The sequence below is a fragment of the Lepidochelys kempii genome, chromosome 23 (genome assembly GCF_965140285.1).
Source record: "Lepidochelys kempii isolate rLepKem1 chromosome 23, rLepKem1.hap1, whole genome shotgun sequence".
In the NCBI taxonomy this organism is placed as follows: Eukaryota; Metazoa; Chordata; order Testudines; family Cheloniidae; genus Lepidochelys; species Lepidochelys kempii.
This window is the reverse complement of record NC_136402.1, coordinates 16,995,424-17,010,804: the sequence shown is the minus strand read 5'-3', so window position 1 is coordinate 17,010,804 and position 15,381 is coordinate 16,995,424. Positions and strand designations below refer to the sequence as shown.

At 68.5% G+C, this 15,381-nt stretch overlaps 2 protein-coding genes across 4 annotated transcripts; both read right to left on the bottom strand.

The window, feature by feature from the left end:
* Nucleotides 1-2,843: 2,843 nt before the first annotated feature.
* On the bottom strand, nt 2,844-6,291 carry LOC144929671 (uncharacterized). 2 transcript variants are annotated; one of them, XM_078850029.1, is made up of 6 exons: nt 5,752-6,291; nt 5,000-5,055; nt 4,487-4,749; nt 4,248-4,312; nt 3,784-3,942; nt 2,844-3,330 (listed from the first exon to the last, which is right to left on the bottom strand). In XM_078850029.1, exons 2-6 carry the CDS (start codon nt 5,046-5,048, stop codon nt 2,844-2,846), a joined length of 1,023 nt encoding a protein of 340 aa, XP_078706155.1. In that variant the 5' UTR covers nt 5,049-5,055; nt 5,752-6,291. The 2 variants fall into 2 exon arrangements, with proteins under 2 accessions (XP_078706155.1, XP_078706154.1); XM_078850028.1 differs by lacking the exons at nt 5,000-5,055; nt 5,752-6,291 and having other exon boundaries at nt 4,487-4,989.
* A 640-nt stretch (nt 6,292-6,931) lies between these two features.
* EMC10 (ER membrane protein complex subunit 10) lies at nt 6,932-11,055 on the bottom strand. 2 transcript variants are annotated; one of them, XM_078850034.1, is made up of 8 exons: nt 10,923-11,055; nt 9,729-9,795; nt 9,430-9,542; nt 9,132-9,236; nt 8,626-8,807; nt 8,298-8,391; nt 7,632-7,723; nt 7,106-7,196 (listed from the first exon to the last, which is right to left on the bottom strand). In XM_078850034.1, exons 1-7 carry the CDS (start codon nt 11,022-11,024, stop codon nt 7,640-7,642), a joined length of 747 nt encoding a protein of 248 aa, XP_078706160.1. In that variant the 5' UTR covers nt 11,025-11,055; the 3' UTR covers nt 7,106-7,196; nt 7,632-7,639. The 2 variants fall into 2 exon arrangements, with proteins under 2 accessions (XP_078706159.1, XP_078706160.1); XM_078850033.1 differs by lacking the exon at nt 7,632-7,723 and having other exon boundaries at nt 6,932-7,196; nt 10,923-11,054.
* Nucleotides 11,056-15,381: the final 4,326 nt, after the last annotated feature.

Here is a 15,381-nt window from a genome sequence, read left to right as displayed (position 1 = left end):
TCACAGGGGGTGGGGTGGGGGAGCTGGGGGGGCTCCATTCTTTGGTTTGAAATTATTAGCTGCATCATGGTGTCTGCTGCTATGGGGGGGGGGAGCTGGTGCATGGGGAGTCCCCCATTGAGCCTGGGGGGCTGGTGGGGTGGGGGCATGACATACAGTGATCACAGTGCAGTCGTAGGGGTGTGGGGGGGGTCAAACACATCTCCCCCCCCCAGTATAGACGGCTCCAAAAGAAAGTGGGGGAGGCCCTGGCTCTGTCCTTGTGCTGTGACCCTCCCTCCAAGTACCCATGGACTATTCCACCCTCACCTTCCCAGCTTACATGGACTATTCCTCTCTTGTCCCCCACCCCCATCGCACATGGCACCTCACCCCCCTCCCTCAGCACACATGGAATATTCCTCCCTCAACCCCCCCTCCCAGCTTACATGGACTATTCCGCTCTCATACCCCCCCACACACACATGGATTCAGGCACCCCCCCTCCTCCACATGGACTATTCCTCCCTCACTCCCCCCTCCCAGCACAAATAGACTATTCCTTCTCATCCACACACACCCCCACCACACATGGACTATTCCTCCCTCGCCCACCACCCACTGCACATGGGCCTCTCTCTCACCCCCCCCCAAGCTAATGAACTTGGACGATTCCTCCCTTGCACCCCCCTCCCCACTATTCCAGCACCCACCCCAGCACTGGTGGGCCATCCCCATCCGCAGCATAGGGGGCTGGCTGTTTGCCACCATGGTGCTTGGCCCATGGGGCAGCCCCCCCTCACCCCCAGGGCAGACGGTACAGTCCAAACCCCCCCCCCCCGCAGGGCAGAAGGTACAGCCCAGGGTCCTCTCCCCTCCCAGGCAGGAGGTACAGCCCAGCCTTCCATTCCTGCCCCCGCTCCCCCCCCCAGGACAGAAGGTACAGCACAGGGTCTCCTCCTCCCCCCCTTGCAGGAGGTACAGCCCAAGGTTCTGTTTATTATAACACCCCCCCACCCAGGGCGGAAGGTACAGCCCAGGGTCCCCCTCCCCCCCCCAGGGCAGGAGGTACAGGCCAAGGTTCCGTCCCACCCCCACCCCCCCAGGGCAGGAGGTACAGCCCAGGGTCGTCCCCCCCAGGGCAGGAGGTACAGGCCAGGGTCCCCCCCTCCCCCCCGCAGGAGGTACAGCCCAGGGTTGTCCCCCCCAGAGCAGGAGCTACAGGCCAGGGTCCCCCCCCCCCAGGGCAGGAGGTACAGGCCAGGGTCCCGCCCCCCACAGGAGGTACAGGCCAGGGTTCCGTCCCCTCCCCCCCCCCCCCCCGGGGCAGGAGGTACAGGCCAGGGTCATCGTCCCCCCGTCCCCTCCCCCCCCCGGGGCAGGAGGTCCAGCCGGGCTCCCCGGCCCCGGCTCAGAGCACGGCCCGGTTGCCGTGCAGGAAGACCATCATGTCGACGTGCTCCGGCGCCAGGGCCGCCCGCTTCTTGTAGACGGCCTGGCCGGCCTCCCCGAAGAGCCAGGCTGCGGGGGCGGCCGTGGCGGGCACGCACAGCAGCTGGCGGGCCGCCCGGGCCAGCAGCGGGTACTGGGCGTGGTGCGTCTTCCACCACTGCAGGGGCTCCTGGCCCAGGGAGGAGGCCCCGGCCGTCTGGAAGCTGGCGCTCTCCTGCTCTGCCCGCTGCTGCACCGAGCCCGCCCCCGCCCCGCCCCGCCCGCCGCACAGGTCCCCCAGCAGGTACTCGATGGCCGAGTCCTGCCGGGGCTGCTTGGGGGGGCGGGGGGGGCGGGGCGGGGCTGGCGCCGGGCGCCTCGGCCAGGCGGGCGGCCTCCAGCGTCAGCAGCCGCAGGGTCTCAGCGCGGTCGGGCTGGCTCAGGAAGTCCAGGCTGCGGAAGCGGGGGTCCAGGGCGCAGGCCAGGTTGAGGGCGCGCTCCACCCCGGGCTCGGCATAGCGCCGGCTCAGCTCCCGGTGGGCGGCCCCCTTGGCCGCCCGCGCCAGCTCCGAGTCCCACTCGCCCGTTGCCAGGTGCTTGTACAGCAGGGAGGTGAGGACGGGCTTGACCAGCGACAGCCCGGCGAAGGGCTCCTTGGTGAAGGTGGAGGCGGCCACCGCCAGGGGCTTGAGGACGTCGGCCGCGTCCTGGAGCGCGGCCCAGTCCTGGGGGCGCAGGGCCGGCTCCCCCTCGGGCCCCAGCCCGGCCAGCGCCTCGGCCTGCTCCAGCAGCCCCTGCAGCAGCCCGTGGGCACTCTGCCACTGGGCCCCGTCCCGCAGGAGCCGCTTGAGCTGAGCCCGGAGCAGGGGCTCCTCGGCGCGGCCCGGCCCGGCTAGCGCCCACGCCGCCAGGCGCCGGCAACGCTCCAGGGCGCTCCGGATAGGCGGCAGGCCCAGCACGGCCTCCGTGGCACCCTCCAGGGCCTGCCCCACGCAGGGCAGGGCCTGCCAGCCCAGCGCCGCGGCCGCCTGGCGGGCAGCGGGTCCGTGGGGCCCCATGGCGTAGGCCCCGCTCTCCCGCACCCCCCACTCCTCCGCCGCCCAGCCCAGCGCCCCCGCCAGGCTCTCGGGGGACGGCTCCTCCGGCACAGGGCGGCTGCACAGCACCCGGGTGCAGGCCTCGAAGGTGTCGTCCACGTAGTGCAGGGTGAGGGTGAGGTAGGAGAGGCCAGGGCTGTGGGGCCAGAGGTCCAGGCTGAGGGCGCAGTGGGGCAGCCCCCGCACCAGCTCCGTCACCTTGGCCTGCCTGGCCCTGCAGGTGGCGCTCCCGCAGCAGGGTGCGGGCCAGGAAGGCGGCGGCCGGCGGCTTGTAGCCGGGCTCCAGGGCGTTCAGCATCTGCCCGAAGCCCTCCCCCTCCACCACCTCCAGCGGCATCAGGTCCCAGACCAGGAAGTCGGCCACCGCCCGGGTGGTCCTGCCCAGGGCGGCGGTGGGGGGCGGCGGCGCCCCCTTGGGGGGGGCCGGGGCCCCCACCAGCTGGTTGTACTCCCGCCGGTGCTTGTAGACGAGGTGCTGGCGAAGGTTGGTGGTGTTGCCGCTGTAGGAGAGCCGCACCCCGCACAGCTTGCAGATGATCTTGGTCTTATCCAGGATGCGCCCGCAGGCGTCGCCCTGGAAGCCGAAGAAGGTCCAGTAGCGGCTCTGGGCCCGGCCCAGCGCCACCAGGTTCTGGGTGCCCTCCAGCCGCGGGAAAGCCGGGGCTGGGGGGGCCGGGCTTGCGCAAGTGGCCCCGGGAAGAGGCCAGGTTGCCGCAGAGGTAGGGGGGGCCGGCGGGCGCCGGCTCGGGGGGCTTGGCCTGCAGGTCCTGGAACATCTTCAGCAGCAGCTCCTTCTCCCCGAACTCGTACTTGAAATGCGCCCCTGGGGGGAGGGGGAGAGTTAGATTGGGGGCAGGGCAGGCTGCGTGTGACCCCACCCCCACTGAGATGCGGCCCTGCCCTCTCTGTCCTCAAGGCGGGGGGAGGGCGGGGGGCTGTGTGATTGCACCCCCACACCAAGACCCCCGGCCCCTCTGTCCTCAGGGGGTGGGATTATGGGGGGGCTCTGTAACTCCGCCCCCATAGAGATGCAGCCCTGCCCCCTCCAGCCTCAGGGGTTGGACAGGAGGGCTGTGCGACCCCGCCCCTGCGGAGACACGGCCCCACCCTCTCTGTCCTCCGGGGGTGGGGTGCCGGGGAGGCTGCGTCACCCCAGAGAGCTATAAGGGAGGGAGCCGCTCTGCCCCAAGGGATTGGGATGGGGGGTGGAGAAGGCAGCCAGCAGGTGCCCCCCACCCAGACAACGCACCCCAGCGGAGCCGTGAGCCCCACTTACCCAGCTGGAGCCCCAGGGTGCGGGCGTACTCCTCGCCGATCCAGACGAGCAGCTGGGCACCGGCGCCAATGGGCTGGCAGGGCCCGGTAGTAGATGTGCCCACGGTACTGGAACACCGTCAGGTTGTGCTCCTCCTCCGTGGAGGCGCAGGCCACGTACCTGTGGGGGGCGGGGAGGAGTCAAGGTCCCCCCACCCGGTAGGGGGATGGGGGGGCACACAGGGCTCCCCCCCACCCTGGCAGGAAGAGACCCCCCCCAGCCCAGAGCAGGGACCCCTGGCAGAGGGGGAGTACTGGGAGGAACCCCCAACCCAGAGCAGGGACCCCTGGGCAGTGTGTGTGTGTGTGGGGGGGTAATGGGGGGAACCCCCAGAGCAGTGGAGGAAAGAGGGGTACCCAGCAGGGCAGGAGGTGGGGTGTCATGCGGGAGCCAGTGGGGTGGGGAGGGCCCCCCCCAGGCCTCACCTCATCCAACTGGACTTGGAGTCATCGGAGGCATCAATGTAGAAATAGGAGCCGTTTTCCCGTACCTGGGGGGGGCAGGGGGGGGGGGTTAGCACCCAGAGAGACTGACCCCCCCACAGCGTCCCAAGGGAGACCCCCCCTCCCCTCAGAGAGATCCCCCCCAGCTCCCCTGAGGGATTCCCCCCCCACAGCACCCACCCTTGAAGGACAGGGGGTGGGGGCCGCAGGGGGGCACTTACCGCCCAGGAGAAGAGGGTGCACGCCCCGAGCTCCAGCAGCACCTCCCCCTGGTAGGGGCCGAAGATGCAGCCGCGGGGCAGGGCGGGCAGGGCGCTCCACACGCCCAGCCCGCCCTGGGGCCGCTCCTTGACCAGCAGCCCCTGGGGCAGGGAGAGCAGGGCCCGCGAGGGTGCCCGGGCCGGCACGGGTGAGTCGGCGATGAAGGTGGGCGCCCCGTGCTGCGGGCAGGCGTCCCGGAAGTACAGCCGGCAATCCTCGCAGACTGGGGGGGGTGGAAAAGAGTGAGGGGGACCCCAAAACCCTGCACCCTGACCCCCAGAGACTATGGGGAAAGGGGACCCCAAAACCCTGCACCCAAACATCCCCTGCACCCTGAAGACTGGGGGGAGAGAGGGGACCCCCAGGCAGCCTGGAACTGAGACCCAGATCAGGGGTGCAGAGGTCTCCCCAGAGCTAGGTGGGGGGGTGTGGAATGGACATGGGGGGTCTCAGGGGGTGGGGGTCACACTCACACAGCAGCTCATCCTCCAGCTGGGCGCATGCATCCTCCGACACCTGCATCGCGGGCCTGGGGAAGGGGGCAGAGACTGGCAGTGTGAGGTCGGGGCAGAGGCCGGCAGCCCCCCCAGACTGCCCACCCCCCATCTTTGCCCCCACAGTAACTGCCCTTCCCCCCATATTCCCTACCCCAGGGGTTATTCCCCTCCCCACACCAGCCCCTCCCCCCACTAGATTAGTCCCTCCCACTCAATGCCAGCCCTGTCCACCTCTGGTTTGGCCCCTCCCTCTCAATAACAGACCCCACCATACTGGGTTATTCCCCCCCACTCCGCTTACCAGCCCCTGCCCCCACTGCAGCCACTGGCTTAGCCCCGCCCCCTTGATACCAGCCTGGGCCCCCACAGTGGGTGATTCCCCCCATACCAGCCCCCCACTGGTTTAGCCCCACCCCCTTGGTACCAGCCCCTCCCCCAATACTGGGTTATCCCCTCCTCCCCAAAACCAGCGCCCCAACACGGTGTAGCCCCGCCCCCTAGATACCAGCCCCGCCCCCTACCATCTCAGTTTAGCCCCGCCCCGTAGACGCCACACCCCGTTTTGCCCCGCCCCCTTGACGGAAGTCTCGTAACCGTGGCCCCGCCCCTTGATACCGCCCCCAACTGGCTAAGCCCCGCCCCCTTCGTGGCGGCCCCGCCCCCAGCCGTGGGTGATTCCCTCCCGCCCCCGCGACCTCCCCCCGGCGCGAGCCCGGCCCCGCCCCCACCTGCTCCGCGCTCGGGCGGCACCGCGACGGGAGGCTCCGGCCCCGGCCCCGGCCGCCTCAGCCGCCCATATCGATCGCGAACGTGGGTCCCCGCTGACACCCCGGGCCAGCCAACCAGCGCGCTCCCTGCCGCTCCCCGCTCAGCCAATCAGCGGCCGTCGACGGCTCCGTCCGCCAATGGGAGCGCGCCCCTCGGAAGAGGCGAGGTGCTGTGACGCACTGCCAGCCAATGGGAACGCGGGCCTGCGGAAGAGGCGGGGCGAACACCCCTCCCAGGGGCTAATGAGAGCGCAGGGTAGAGCGAGGCAGCGAGGAGTCCGGCAGCAAAGCGGGACGCCGCTAGGGGGCGCGAACGGACAGCGCCAACAGCCAATAGGAGCGGAGGAATTGGGACAGACAGCACCAGCTGGAAATCAGAGAGGGGGCGGGACATCGCTTTGTCCCTGACTTAAAAGGCGTGGGGGTGGTATGCCCCAAATAGAACCCAGGTGTCCGAGGTCCACCCCTCAGCCCCCCCCTTCCCCTCAGAGCTGGGGACAGAACCCAGGTGTCCGAGCTCCCCCCACCCCTACACTAGCCCCACCCCCAAAGCTGGGGACAGAATGAACCCAGGCGTCCGGGCTCCCCCCCCACACTCCCCTCCCGGAGCTGGGGGTAGAACCCAGGCGTCCGGGCTCCCCCCCCCCATGCCAGGGACTGCGGGTTCTAGAGCAGCAGGTTCCAGAGTCCAGGCCCCCGGGTTCCGGTTCTGTGTGGTTCCGGTTCCCGGGGCACCAGAGCAGGTCCGGGCTGGACAGCCCCCCTCCCCGTCTCCACGCAGGGGAGCAGCTCGGCATGGGAGAGCCCCCTGGCGGGCACAGCCAGCAGGTGTGTGCCAGGGCAGCCCCCTGGGTCCATGGGACTGGGTGGGCGGAGATACAGCGCTGCCCGGGGGTCACCCACTCCAGCCCCATAGCACCCATGGGGGGAGGGTTTGGAGCATCCCCTGCACCCACCCCATCACCTTGAGCATCTCAGCCCCTCCCCCCAGCCAGGTCCCCTCCCCCCATAGCTTTCCCCACCCCACTCTCTCTTCTTGGCCCCAGCCCAGCCCCCTCCCCAGTCTCACATCTATTCCCAGCCAACCCCCAGGCCAGCTTCCCCCTCCCCCAGCCCCCCCACTCACCACGGGAGACAGGAGCACTTCCAGGACAGCCTTTATTTACCGCCATGGGGTCCCAGCCCCACACCTACACCGAGAGCCAGGAGCACGACTAGCTCAGCCCCTCCCCCTGCCTTTTGGGGGTTCAGGCAGCTCCCAGGGGGCCCCCCATGGCCCGCAGCACAAAGGTGACCATCACCTGCCCCCCGCCACCGGCACCACCCCCGTTGCCTCCGCCCTGGCCCCCGGCGTCGGGCGCTCCGGACATCATGAGGAACAGCACCACGGGAATTATGTACATCCACTATGGAGAGAGGGGAGTGGGGGTTAGAGAGGGCCTGGGCAGAGGACCCCCCCTGCAGGCACCCCCACCCCGTGGAGTAGCCACACAAAAGCCCACCCAGGACCCACAGGGGGCAGATCCCAAGCTCCCCCTGCCCCAAAGCGAACACCTCCCCCACAGATGATCAGAAAGCCCCCACACCAGCGATTGTCACCACCCTGGTGAGAGGAAGGGGATCGAGGGAAGGTGGCGGAGGGGATGGGGGGGGCACTGTGATCCTCCCAGAGCCAGCAGGGAGTGATGGGGAAGCCAAGGCAGTGACCCACCCCCAAGGCAAGACACCCCGAGGCACAGACTAGCAAGATGGGCTGGGCCCAGGGCAGGCTCCCTGCTGGCTGGGGAGGGGGTTAATCGCAGGTGGGGAGGGGGCAGCCGGGGGGGGGGGGGGGCGTTTACTTGGCTGCTCAGGGCTGGCTTCCGGGCTCCCGCGGGACTTTCACCGAGCCGCTGGCCAGGAGGAGCACGGCCCCGCCCAAAATTAAATGCCACTGTGGGGGGGGGAGAGCACATATCAGGGAGCGGCGGTGGGGTGGGGGCATGCTCTGGCAAGAAGCTGAGCCCCCCCAAGCCAGGTTTGAGCAGGGGAAGTCCCAGGGCAGGAGAGGTTTGAAGGGGGTTTCTGGACAGCGGTATCTGAACTGGGGGGGCTTCCCAGGGTAATCCTGAAGGGTCCTGGTGCAGTGGTGCATATGGGGGGTCCTGGGCAGCATGGTGGGTGGGGGGCTCTCAACGCAGCACTGCGGGGAGGGGACGGTCCCAGGCAGTGATGGGGGGAGGGGGCGGTCCCATGGGAGGAGGAGTTTCTCAGGTGTGTGCGCGGTGGGGGCTTGATGCAGCGCTGGAGGGGTAGTGGGGCGGTCTCCCTGCAGTGCTCGGGGGTTGTCTGTTCGGGGGGGGAGGGGGGGTCCCAGGCAGTGCGATGGGGGGGGGGGGTGTCTCGTTGCAGAGCTGGGACCCCAGGCAGTGGGATGCAGGAGGGTGTTCTGGTGCAGTGCTCGGGGGGGGCGGAGTGGGGGGGGTCCCGGCGCAGCAGGTGCGGGGGGCAGGGGTCCCGGCACTCACGTATTTAGCGAAGAAGGATTTCTGCTCCTGCGGGTTCTTGGCTCTTTGTGCCTGCTCCAGCTCCAGGCGCTCGATGAACGCTGCCGTTTCGGGGCTGGTGGGGGTGGAAACGCCCATCAGAAAGACTGTCGCCCCCCGCCCTCCCGTCTCCCAAGGCCAGACCACCCCACCCCCAACTGCCTGCTCAGACCGGACCGAGGCCAGACCATCCCACCCCCAACTGCCTGCTCAGACCGGACCAGGACCCCTCCTGGGGCCCCCCGGCCTTCCCGGCCCACCGCCCCTTTTTCCCCCAGGAAGGACACCCCCCCCACCCCCGCCAACTCACACGGCCGCCGGCACTGGCTGCTGCAGCAGTACCGTGGTGTTGAAGGCCTCCAGGTCGACATCTTCCACCTCGGCGCCGTGGCAGGACCCCGGCACGGTGACAATGGAGACGCCGATCACGTTCCCCGCCCCGTCCGTGTGCACCGTCAGCTGGTCCGACAGGTGGGAGTCCACCAGCGAGCACTGGGGGGGTTACGGGGGGTGAGCAGGGCACAGACCTGCCCAGCACCCTCCGCCCTCTCCCTGCCCCCATCCAACGGGCACTTGAGGAGAGGGGGAGCTGGAACAAAAACCTCCACCCACTCCCAACCCAGCAGACACGGGTCGGGGGGGGGGAGGGGGGCTGGGAACCCCAAAGGGACCAGCCTGCAGGAGACAGAGAGAGCCACTTTGGGGAGTTGGACGGTGGCACCGGGGCATGGTCCATGCCACGAGGTGGGGTGGAGGTGTCACGGCCGGGGAGGGGCACCTCTGCACAGGGCTTGGGGTTGCGGGGGGGGCACTCACCGCTCGGACGAAGGAGGTGACGTACCCCGCTCCAGCTTCCTCCACAGCCCCAAGGGGCCGGCGTGGGATCCGCACCCGGTACAGCCCGTTCAGTGCCGCCACATCCTGGGGGGGGAACGGGGGGGGACACAGGGATGGGTGAGAACTCCCCCCATGCCTCCTGCACCCTATGGGCTGGGCTGCCACCAACTCCTCCACCCCAGCAGCTGGGCTGCCTGAACCTCCCCCCAGACCTAACCATATCCCCCCCTCCTGCCCCAGGCAGGCTGGGCTGAGAGCCGCCCCCGAGCTCGCTCACCCTGAGCTTGGTGCGCTCCTCCTCGCACAGCTGCTTCTGGCTCAGCGAGAGGCTGGGCTCGGGCGCCGGGCTCCAGAGCAGGGTCCCCCGCTTCCGGAAGTGGATGCTGTCATCTGGGGGTGGGGGGAGGAGCATTAGGACAAGGTAGGGACTCCCCCGCCATCCTCTGCCTCTCCCCCACCCACCTTCTCCACCAGAACAGCTCAGGGGCAGGAAACCCCCTACCCCAACTCAACCCTCCCCTTCCAGCCCCACCCACGTGGGAGAGACACCCCCCCCCCTCAAAACTACCCACTCACCCGGCTCAAACGAATGCTCCAGCTGCAGAGTGAGGACGCAGGCCTCGGAGTCCCGACCCTCCCCTGGCTGAGGGCAAGAGGGGACAGAGATCAGCAAACCCACTCCTCTCCCAGAGCCGAGGAGAGAACCCAGGAGTCCTGGCTCCCGGCCCTGCTGCTCTAGCCACTAGCCCCCACTCCCCTGCCAGAGCCGGGGAGAGAACCCAGGAGTCCTGGCTCCCGGCCCTGCTGCTCTAGCCACTAGCCCCCACTCCCCTGCCAGAGCCAGGGAGAGAACCCAGGAGTCCGGGCTCCCCCCCAGGGATGGAACCCAGGAGTCCGACCTGCTCTCAGGCTCTGGATTCGGAGCCCCAGGGAGGGTGCCAGCCAGGGCCCCAGGCTCAGGGCTGACTCGGGGCACCTCTGAGCCGCAGCGCGGGGCATGGGGCGCGTCCCAGAGCCCGTGCGCCAAGGCAGGGCTTGGCCTCCAGGGTGCCGCAAGTCCCCCTGTTCCTTTTGCAGACACAGACTAACAGGGCTGCTGCTCCGAATATTCATAAGGAGCTCATGCATATGCAGAGCATGCAAATTGACAGCCTCTGCAGGCCTGGCCACAAGGCCCCGCCCCCTCTGCGAATGTTAATGACCCGCCTCGGGCGGTGATTCGTTCCCCCCCCCCCACGTGACGACTGACCACCCCGGAGCGACCCTGACGTTCGGACGGGGCGGCCCTGCGCGGGAAGGTTCGCAGCCTTATGAATATTGATGAGCGAGTCGCACCGGATGGCGGAGGCCCCGCCCCCGCGCCGTGAGCAAGGGTGGGGGGGCACAGTTGAGCCTCATGCATAGTAATATGGGAGTCATGAATATTCATGAGCGTGCCGTACCTCGTGACAGGCAAAACCCTCCCCTCATGAATATTAACGAGCTGCTGGTTGGCTATAACCCCGCCTCTCCGTACCTAAAAAGTAGGGTCCCCCTCCCCTAGTCACCCAGGAGACCCTTCCCCTCATGAATATTAACCAGCCGTGATGAATACTAATGAGCTGCTGCATTACAACATAACCCCGCCTCCACCGTGAATATTAATGAGCCCCGGCAACTATTAACCCCGCCTATCCTCATTAATATTAATGAGCCGACTCGGCCCCGGGCCCCTGGCGCGAACATTAACGATCTCCCTCATGAATATTAACGCCCCGCCGCGCGACTCACCCGCGCGCCCAGGCCCCGGCAGCCCCCGGCCCGGCTGCGCCCGGGCAGCGGCAGCAGCAGCAGCAGCAGCGGCAGGAGCCGGCGCGCGGGCAGGGCTGCCATGGCCGCGCGCTGCGCACGTCACGGGCCGGCCGCCGCGCGGGGCAGGCCGGGATAGCGGCGGACCGGACGCAGCCCCAAGCTCCGGCCACGCCCCCCGCTCGGATCCCGGCCCCGCCCCCTGCCTCAGATCCAGGCCCCGCCCCCTGCCCGGACAGTCCCCGCCCCCTGCCTCGGATCCAGGCCCCGCCCCCAGGACCAGATCCAGGCCCCGCCCCATCTCGGACCCAGGCCCCGCCCCCTGCCTCGGATCCCGGCCCCGCCCCCAGTGCCAGATCCAGGCCCCTCCCCCCGCTCGGACCCACGCCCCGCCTCCTGCCTCGGATCCTGGCCCGCCCCCAGTGCTAGATCCCGGACCGGGACAGTCCTGCCGGGTCACTCTAGCTGGGTCCCCTCCAGCCTGTGTCTCGCCCCAGGGTGGTGTCCCCGCGGGGGGGGGGCAATGTACAGCGAGTGGGGAAACTGAGTCACGCTGGGGGGGCAGAAATGCCCATGACCCAGTGCTCTTTTGGGGGCAGGGAGAAGGAGGGAAGGGAGTTTGGGGGCAGGCGTGTTGGGGGGGGTTGCCCTTACCAGCACCGGCCTGACATATTCTCACCCCCCCACCCCCGCAGGCTCCAGGCTGCTGTAACCGGGACCCCCGCGGCCCCCCCGATGCCCAGGCCGCAGCATGGGTCAGCTGCAGCGCTGCCTGGCCCGCGGGGAGTACGGGCAGCTGCAGGAGTGCCCGCTCTTCGAGAGCGACTTCCTCCAGGTGCGGGGGGCATGGCCCCGCCCGCGACCCCTTGGTCCTGCCGCCCCCCCCTCTCCCATCCCCCAGCCCTGCCTCTGTCCCCTTGGCCCTGCCCCCCCGCTCCCATTCCCCCCAGCCCTGCCTCTGTCCCCTTGGCCCTGCCCCCCACTCCCATCCCCCCAGCCCTGCCTCTGTCCCCTTGATCCTCCCATCCCCCAGCCCTGCCTCTGTCCCCTTGGCCCTGCCCCCCCCGCTCCCATCCCCCCAGCCCTGCCTCTAACCCCTTGGCCCTCCCATCCCCCCAGCCCTGCCTCTATCTCCTTGGCCCTGCCCCCCTCTCCAATCCCCCCAGCCCTGCCTCTGTCCCCTTGGCCCTGCCCCCCGCTCCCATCCCCCAGCCCTGCCTCTGTCCCCTTGGCCCTGCCCCCCGCTCCCATCCCCCAGCCCTGCCTCTGTCCCCTTGGCCCTGCCCCCCCACTCCCATCCCCCCAGCCCTGCCTCTATCTCCTTGGCCCTGCCCCCCGCTCCCATCCCCCCAGCCCTGCCTCTGTCCCCTTGGCCCTGCCCCCCCCGCTCCCATCCCCCCAGCCCTGCCTCTGTCCCCTTGGCCCTGCCCCCCAAGTTCCCAGCCCTGCCCCCATCCCCTTGGCCCTGCCCCCGGCCAGGCGCCCAGCCCCCAGCCCCCATCCTGCATGCCCTGACCCCACCTCCATGAGCTCCAACCCCACGTCCCCCAGCCCTGCTTCTCCTCTGCCCTCCACACCCCTGGCCCTACCCCCGCCCCCCTCAGCTCTCCCCAACTCCCCACAGGTGACCAAGAGCGGGGACGTGGCCAGCCGGGTGACCCTGGGCATTGCTGCCACCAGCCCCCGCCTGGAGCTGCCCGACCTCCTGCTGCTGGCGCGGCCCGTCCTGGCGCCCGTGGGGGGGCCCTGCTGCTGCCGCTGCACCCAGAGGCTGCCCCCGCTGGGGGAGGAGCTCGAGCTCTTTGGGTGAGTCCCCCCCGGTGCGCCCCCCAGCCCTATACCTGTACCCCCATCCTCCAGCACCCCCGTGGCCCATCCCCGTCCTGCTGTTCCATGTCCCCCCACCCCCACAGCCCCATCTGCCCTCCACCCCCATTGTGACGCCCCCATCCCTCTACCCTTCCCGGTGCGCCCTGTGCCCCCATGCCTTCCACTCCCCCCAGCCCTACCCCTGCACCCCTATAATTCCCACATTCCCCATCCCACCGATCCTCAGCCCTGCCCCATCTCCCTGTATCCCCACTCCTCTACACCCCCATCCTCAACCCGCCGTGACAAAGTGGGGTTTTATTCCTCTTGTTCCGTTGCATGTGAGTCAGCGCACAGGGAAACTGAGGCACACACAGTCTTAGCGTAGGACAGTAAGACTCACATGCAACAGAACAAGAGGAATAAAACCCCACTTCGTCACCTCTCTTTATAGCGGGGATGTCAAGAGGTGTCGTACCTGGGCCACAAAGTGGGGAGCGGCTGCCTAAAGCCAGAGCTAGCCACGGTGGAGGTGACCATGGACTGGCCCGCTCCCCAGCCTAAGAAGCAGGTCCAGGCTTTCGTTGGGATGGGGGGATACTAGCCGCCCCCAGCACTGAGCTATGTAAGAAGGGGAAGCCAGACGAGGTGGTCTGGACCGAGCAGTGCCAGAAGGTTTATTAGACACGGTCTAAACCAGAGCTTGGAGGTACAGAGAACAGGACCCCTCAGTCAGGTCCCTCTTGGGGGGTGGGGAGCCCAAACCCCGGTTTCCCCAGCCAGCTCCAAACTGAAACTCTCCAGCCCCTCCTCTGGCCTTTGTCCCTTTCCCAGGCCAAAGGTGTCACCTGGTCGCACCCCATCCTCAGGTTACACAAGCTGGGTCATCTCACCTGTCCTGAGGGCCTCAGCAAAATCACACCCCCAAGTCCCACCACCTAAGTATTGGTGGGGTACACAGGGAAACTGAGGTGTCACGGAGTCCCCGGGCGATGCTCTGGATCTGCTCCCCATGAAGCCAGGCAGGACTCTGGGGCAGTCGCCTTCCTGTGAGCAGCCTGTCTGCAGGACACACAGCTCCCCCGGCTCCACCTTCCTGGGGCTGACCCCCGAGCCTCCAGCCTCCCCTGCCCCTCCGGGCGCTTCCCACAGCGAGTCCGCCCAGGCGGGGTCCTGGGGGGGCCAGAGGGTCCTGCCCCCCGACTCCGCAGTCAGACGGGACTCTCAGCCAGCCAGTAACACAGAGGGTTTATTAGACGACAGGAACATGGTCTAACACAGAGCTTGCAGGTGCAGAGAACGGGACCCCTCAGCTGGGTCCATTCTGGGGGGCAGTGAGCCAGACAACCACGTCTGCCCTTCACTCCATGTCCCAGCCAGCCCCAAAATGAAACTCCCTCCAGCCCCCCCTCCCCTCCTCTGGGCTTTGTCCCTTTCCCGGGCCAGGAGGTCACCGGATTCCTTTGTTCTCCAACCCTTCAGCTCTCACCTCGCAGGGGGGAAGGGCCCAGGCCATCAGTGGCCAGGAAACAGGGTGTCGGCCATTCTCTGTGTCCAGACCCCTGCACACACCTGCCCTCTAGGGCTCTGCAGGGATCATACACCCTTACCCCACCCCCTAGAGACTTAAGAACTGCCTTGGGGAAACTGAGGCACCCCCCACTATTCAGAGGAACCATTAAGAACAGTCCCACTTCGTCACATGAGGCACACCCCGTATTTGTATAGGGCTGTAAGACTCACATTCAACATAACAAGATGAATAAAACCCCCACTTTGTCACACCTGCCACTCACCTCCCCCCACAGATCCACCCCCTGAGATCCCCACCCTCGGACCAGCAACCTCCCTGTTCCCACCTTCCCCCGCTGGCCCGGAACTGCCCCCCCAATGCCCCCACCTCTCCCCGAATTCCCCCCGCCCAGGCTGCTGCCCCTGCACTTCGTGCGGCTCTCCATCCACGACGAACTCCGGCACCGGCTCAAGGTGCGTCTGGCCTCGGGCCGGACCTTCTACCTGCAGCTCCTGGCGCCGCCCGCCCAGCTGGAGCGAGTCTTCGGGCAGTGGGTGCGACTGCTGTACCGTCTGCGCTACCAGCGGCCCAGTGCCTGGGACAGGGTGAGTCCGGGGGGCATGGGGCCCAGGCCTGCCTCAGCATCTCCTTCCCTCCGCAACCACCAGCCCCCACTCCCCTCCCAGGGCCAGGGAGAGAACCCAGGCGTCCTGGCTCCCAGCCCCACCTCGAACCGCTAGACCCCACTCCCCTCCCAGAGCCAGGGAGAGAACCCAGGCGTCCTGGCTCCCAGCCCCACCTCGAACCGCTAGACCCCACTCCCCTCCCAGGGCCAGGGAGAGAACCCAGGCGTCCTGGCTCCCAGCCCCACCTCGAACCGCTAGACCCCACTCCCCTCCCAGAGCCAGGGAGAGAACCCAGGCGTCCTGGCTCCCAGCCCCACCTCGAACCGCTAGACCCCACTCCCCTCCCAGAGCCAGGGAGAGAACCCAGGCGTCCTGGCTCCGAGCTCCCCACCTGCTCGTTCGCTCTAACCCACTGGACCCCATCCCCTGCCAGAACTGGGGATAGAACCCCGGAGTCCTGGCTTCCACCTCCCCCGCAACCACTAGACCCCAC